Genomic DNA, 6,380 nt, shown 5'->3' with positions numbered 1-6,380 from the left:
GCTCCAGACAGGGAAATGTAGAGACCAGAGGGGGAAGAGAGATGAAAACAGGTTTATTTTAATTAACCTGGCCTACCTTTACTCCTCTGGTGCTATGTACACATAACCTTGTTTATCAAAGTGACTGTTTGAAGCACTCGTCTATGTTTTTTTCTCTTTCATTTTTGCAATACCTGCAGCCTCGAGTGGCTCACTCGTTCACTTTGTTGTTTCCTTACTTCTTCCTCCCTCCTCTCTCTATTCCTCTTGCACTGTCTGCTTTTGTAGCGCAGGGTTGAATTTTGGGTTCAGCCGGAGTAGAGATGCATCGATCCCGTCAACATCTCTCTCACCTGTGCCTGTGCATTAAATACAGTTTTTAACGTAATGATGGCAGGAGAGTCAGAGGTGTTGCATGAGACATGCATGAGGCCATGACCTCTGACCCTGAGACCTCAACTGTGCAATATAACACACATGCACACCTTTGTTTCTGTCAACTTTTCATTTTCTCTTTCTCAGTTCAGTTCAGTTTAATTTGAACAAGCTTTATTAACATGATAAACAAGACTATACAGACATCAAGGAGATAACTGTGACATCTGCAACTATAGATAAAAAGAGCAAGCATAAGTAATCACAATTCAGTATGGAAATAAATCTTTATAAAGTAAATAAATTATGAAACAAGTTGTGTTCAGCTGAGCAGCTTTAAAGAAGACAATAATGTCCTTATTCAGCTCAGTCCATAGTAAATCATTTATTAATAATTAATCAATTATGAATGAATTTAATTCTGCTATAAAAGAGCTCAACGGAAGACAATAGTTTCTTTATTTAACACGTTTTGTTCTCTTTCTTTTTTTTTTTAAAGGGAAACCTTTTGTTTGTTTGACCAATGGGAGACGTTCAGAAAACATTAATTTAACGTCTGAACTTAAATGACCAAACAGAGTCTGTGCGTTTCGTTACATTTTGGTAACTTCTGCCCACCCAATCAGCCCAAATCCCTCGAAGGACCCGCCTTCTTCTCCCCAAACTCCGCCCACTGCATGTTATTCAACAGTGTCACTGGAAATGAATGACAGGCAGAACGGCTTGGCGATTGGCTAAAAAGTGCAAGCTGCTTTTGATTTGCTGTGTACAGATCCAGGCGCAGGTGAGGTTTCCAGGCAGGAAGTAGTGAGATTGTTCGCATGGTTTTAAACAAAAGGCATTGCATGAGCACATTAAACATCTCAAGCTGAATGATTTGCCGAAAGCTGTGGAGAAGCAGAAGACTGAAGTAAGCTGGTAAAGCTGTGTGTGTGTGTGTGTGTGTGTGTGTGTGTGTGTGTGTGTGTGTGTGTGTGTGTGTGTGTGTGTGTGTGTGTGTGTGTGTGTGTGTGTGTGTGTGTCAGTCAGAAGGGGGCGCCTGTCGGCTCGTGGAGCGCGCGCTCGCAGCGCAACAGAGTATCGGAGCGAGACGCGGAGAGAGAGCATGGGGCGCGCGGATCGTCTGGAATAAGAAACATCTCCCAACACTTCCAAAAACTTTCTCAACTCGGCCGATAGATATGGATACCATCATTTTGAGCTTGTTACTCCTGCATTCGGCGTTTGGAAGCACGGGAGCCCAGTACATACCCGGTAAGTGCCTGAAGATTCACCTTTACCGATCCCCGCGGCGGAGCCAGCAAAAGTTTCCGCGGCTGTTGCTTTGAATGCGTGCGCACCTTTCTGCGTGGCACGAGCGCACGTTTACACCTCATAAGTTGATTGTGTGTCCAGGTGGCTCTTCTGGCAGGACCTGGGTGAGGTGTGCGGATGGTTTGGGCTGGTTTCGTGTGAGAGAATAGTGACGGGCATTCAGTGTTTTACCGAGCCTCCGCAGTCCGCTCGGAGGTTCTGTCGTGATTCTAATGTGTGTCTAACAACACAAAAACTAGAACGAATCGACTAATTGTTCTGTTGGACATCACAATCTGTGAGGATTTAAAACTCCTGACCCTCCTCTAACAAAATGAAAAACAGTAATTTAAGTCTAGGTAATAAAGTAAAGCATTTAAGATTAGAAATCCCTTCAGAAGTTTCTTTACTCGAATGTTTCATGCGCATTCTTCGGGATTAGCGACACAATATAAACAGGTTCTCCGCGCGGAGCTGTTTCAGCTCTAAAGAACTGATCAACTTTGCAGAATTAAAACTCTATTCACTCTGTTCTGTTCAATTCTTCATGAGGTTTATTTCAGGGGTTTGTTGCAGAGTGTTTTGAGTCAAAATAAGGTTTTTGTTTTAACGTAAAAAAAAAAAAAAAAAAAAAAAAAATATATATATATATATATATATATATATATATATATATATATATATATATATATATATATAATAAACCAAAACTATTAGTTTATCTGTATAACTGTAATATGGTAGTATTGAGCCGTTGTAACTGGAGCACAAATTTGACCGGAAAGCATCACAATATATCATCAAATACTTTTGGAAGATGTTTTCAGTAGTTTTTTTTGTACAGATATGAGGACAAAATAGAGCTGTTGTAATGTTAAAATGCTTTCAAATGAGAGAAATGCATGCGTTTAGCTGTGGAAGTGTTTCCAGATGTGTCACTCTATGTTTTTCTGATTTCACTGACAGTATCAGATATGAAATTACAACACATCAATCACTTTGTACTTCAAGTCAAGCTGAGCTTTATTGTCGTTCTGCTAGATGTGTGACATACAGTGGAAGGATAGGTCGTGCCTCACAGGACCACGGGGCTTCAGAAATACAGACATACAACAATGAAGTAAAACAGTATAAACCTGTACACAACTAACCTACTGACAGATTCTGACTATACATATACCATATATAAATGTTTACTACACGAATGCTTCACATAATACTACACCTATACAAACCTAACCCAATGTCAGATTGTGACTTTAAATACTAAATGTAAATGTTTAACCTGTGTACAAAATAAAAACTAAAAAACAAACTATACAAAAGCTACACAACCACTGTACCTATACACATATAGTAACCTACAGATGTGAATATTAATATACTATATATAAATGTTTACTTAGACTGAAAAGGAAAAATATCTAGATGATACGAATGCTTCCCATAATACTGTACATGTGCATGTCTTTTGTGGGATTATGTACACACAGCAGTGTGTGTGATGTTGTGAACACACACACACATTCACACCACAGTGTTGTTAATATCATCATCATTATGTTGTTCGCTTTGTAAATAAAGGAAATGTTTTGTAAAATACAGGTCAGATGAAACCAAACCATGACGTTTTTTTGTTAATTGTCATTTTAAGAAAACAAAAGTTTTCAGATAAATGTTTTGCGGCACATCTGACCTTCCTAATCTAGTGATTTGTGGTGATGCTCACATCTGTCTGACTGTAACCGCACCACAGCTCGTCTGCAGGGGATACAGCTGTCTGTGTAATTGCTGATTAATTAATCAGCGAGGCTAACCCTCCGATTAATTCTATTAGAGTAATCAAAAACAACGGACGACGAATGGCAAATTACGGGAGGCTGAGATTGATTAGTGTCTGGTGTAATTATGCCAGCGTGTTATTGAAATGAAGCGGAGGATCAGCGCTCGAGATGATAATCCCTGATATGGCTCTCTTTCTCTTTCTCTGGACGCAGCTCAAATGGGACACGCGGAGAAAGGTGAGTCGTAAATCCACGCCGCAATCATCATCATCATCATCATCATCATCATCATAAACATCTGTCCTGGGCATCTGTGTCTGAGTAATTGACCCAATGACCTCGTCCTGATGTGGCGCTCTGTCACCCTCAAGTCCACACGAGCTGTGGGTCTGCGTGACACAAACATATCAACGTATAAATCAGCTTTTTACCCCCCCCCCCCCTCCGCCTCCCAATGCACACTAACAGGAAAACATCACAGCCATGCACTCTGGGGTGTGTGGGTTTACAAGCTCTTCTGTGTGACTTCAACAAGGCTTCGTGAATGGCTAGCTCATGATTTGAATATAATGCTTTGCCTCTCGGTCGTTGTCATCGGTGTCGATGTAATGATAGAGATGGGGTGTAAAGCGATGTTTTGTGAGTCTGAGGAGGAATGGAAGCACATGAGCGTGTGTTTTCACCCCCGAGAGCTGAGATTCAGTGTAAGGGTCGTCTAATCAGCCCAGCGGGAATGAGCCTGATGCTCCTGGAGAACAGCACTTGACTGGAGGTCAGCTGCATGAGCTCTTTTGAACACTGTATTTTTGTAACATGTAATAGCCAACAAGAAAACAACAATTGATTTGATCTATCAGTCAGTCTGATTGGACTGTGAAAAGACATCATGGAGGCAGAGCAAGTTGTCACATTTTGATGAAAGCATGCATACATAAGCAAGCATTTAAAATGCTTGGAATGATTGCAATGTGTATCAGCCAATCATATTTCTAGTAAGAGCAGGAACATGATTTAAAGGGAAATACTTCCATCATCAATGAAAATCCTTTCATCATTTGTTCCAAACCAGTTTGAATTTCTATCAGCTGTTGAAGACAAAAGATGACATTTTGAAGAATGCTGGCAACCAAACAGCTGACGGTAGCCATTGACTTTCATACTGAAAAAAATAACCATAAATAAATACTATGGTTACTGTCAGCTGTCTGGTTGCCTTCATTCTTTAACATATCTTCTTTTGTATTCGGCAGAAGAAAGCAACTCAAACAGGTTTGAAACAAGTGTGAGTAAATGAGGACGCCATTTTTGGGTGAGCTATCTCTTTGAGAAAGTAAATGGTGTCAATTTGAGTCTCACAGGCAACATCCAGTGGCATTTGCAACCAAATTGGGCAATAGTATTATTGGTTAATATTAATTTCCCATGTGCACCAACAGAGATTACATTCTTATTTGATTTAATATATTTAATATCATGCACAATACCAGAGCGAGACATGAAGAAGGATGAGTTTTGGTGTGAATGTGCGGCTCATCTGCAGAGGGCCTTGTGTCTGTGTTAAATCACCGCTCTGGCCGCGGACGCAGGCTGCTCATCACAGCAGTGCATATTTTGCAGACTTGCTACAAAATCTATTTACATCAGACAGGTATTGTCTTCGGACAGCGTTGAAGTTTCTCAGATTCTGCATGAAAAATCAATACGTGACAGGCACGTCAGGTGCTTGAGTGTTTGATCTGACGCAGCTGTATGGATTTTTAATCCAGTCCTGTCTTCTCGGCTCATGCAGAGGTTTTGTCAGAGGAGCTGATGCTCAGTGAATGAATACAGTTATTCTCATTAGAAACAGAGCTGGGTTGGGTTGAAATCGATTCTCATTTCAATGAACTGATTTTGATTCTTAAATGCCAAGAATTGATTTCTGTTGTTTTCAGTTGATGTGTGAACAAAAGTTCACGAAACATTATTTGAGCATCTCCCGTAATTGCAATATGCTTTATGCTTTGTTACTTTTTTAGAATTCTGTTAAATTTATTGGAAAATATGAGCAAGAAACATGGCTTCTTTGATGAGAGATGTTGTGAGAGCTCACGGTCATGACTCAGTCCAAGCACATGTGACCGATCGTCTCTTCTCTTTACTCACATGAGTGGTCAGAGCTGATGGCCTAGTGGTTAGACATGGAGTGTGTGTATCTAGACACTACATACAAGGTGTGTTCCTGTAGCTCAATTGGTAGAGCATTGTGCTATCAAGTGCAAGGTTGGGGGTTCGATTCCCCGGGAAAACATGATAGGTAAAAATTGACATCCTCAATGCACTGTAAGTCGCTTTGGATAAAAGCGTCTGCTAAATGCATACATTTAATTTAATTTTAATTTAAGGCGTATTGACATCCCTAGAATAATCATCAGAATATTTTGCACATTAGAAATGACATGCAAATGATTAAATAGTAAAATTGACTCTATCTGGAACCCTTTTCTTGTTAAGGTCAAAGTGCTGTGTGATGTTTTTGCAGAGCCATGCATGCGTTGAAGCTCAACTCATGTGAAAGAAGAGGATAAACGTAGATGAATGCCGTTCTTAGAGTCTGTGTAGTGTAATTTCTGTATTTGCACGAGGGTCATGGGCTCAAGGTGCTGTGAACGCCCCTCAGAGAGGCACATGTGTTTCTAGAGAGAAGAAAAGAAGCGGCGTGAAGACGAGGCTGTTTGTGCTGGAGCGGTGGAGGATGTGCTCTCGGTGGTGGCAGCACTTTGAGGATTAGAGCAGTAATGGGCAGCAGTGCTGTAAGCTCCTTTAGAGAGAGCGGAGCCACAGAAGGGAAAGTCGGATTGAGGATTTGGTCATTAGATTGTTTTTGTTTCTGTGTTGTGATTTGTGACCGTCCTGATATCCATAAAGATTATGATGATGGTGGTGATTATCAAATTAAGCCCGCAGAGC

General features: G+C 40.6%; 1 protein-coding gene across 12 annotated transcripts in view; it reads left to right on the top strand.

Moving 5' to 3' along the window:
• The first annotated feature begins 1,324 nt into the window (after positions 1-1,324).
• The window catches only part of LOC127938205 (receptor-type tyrosine-protein phosphatase kappa), a 149,240-nt gene continuing 144,184 nt past the window's right edge, over positions 1,325-6,380 (top strand). For 2 of the 12 annotated variants that reach the window (XM_052534648.1, XM_052534650.1), the window contains exons 1-2: positions 1,337-1,608; positions 3,645-3,668. In XM_052534648.1, the coding sequence (XP_052390608.1) occupies positions 1,536-1,608; positions 3,645-3,668 (97 nt within the window). In that variant the 5' untranslated portion in view covers positions 1,337-1,535. Of the gene's footprint in view, positions 1,609-3,644; positions 3,669-6,380 lie in introns of all 12 variants that reach the window. The other 10 variants (XM_052534649.1, XM_052534652.1, XM_052534655.1 and 7 more) reach the window with 9 other exon arrangements.

The sequence above is a fragment of the Carassius gibelio genome, chromosome A20 (genome assembly GCF_023724105.1).
Source record: "Carassius gibelio isolate Cgi1373 ecotype wild population from Czech Republic chromosome A20, carGib1.2-hapl.c, whole genome shotgun sequence".
In the NCBI taxonomy this organism is placed as follows: Eukaryota; Metazoa; Chordata; class Actinopteri; order Cypriniformes; family Cyprinidae; genus Carassius; species Carassius gibelio.
Note: the sequence above shows the minus strand (reverse complement) of the source record. Positions and strands in the feature narration are given on the sequence as shown.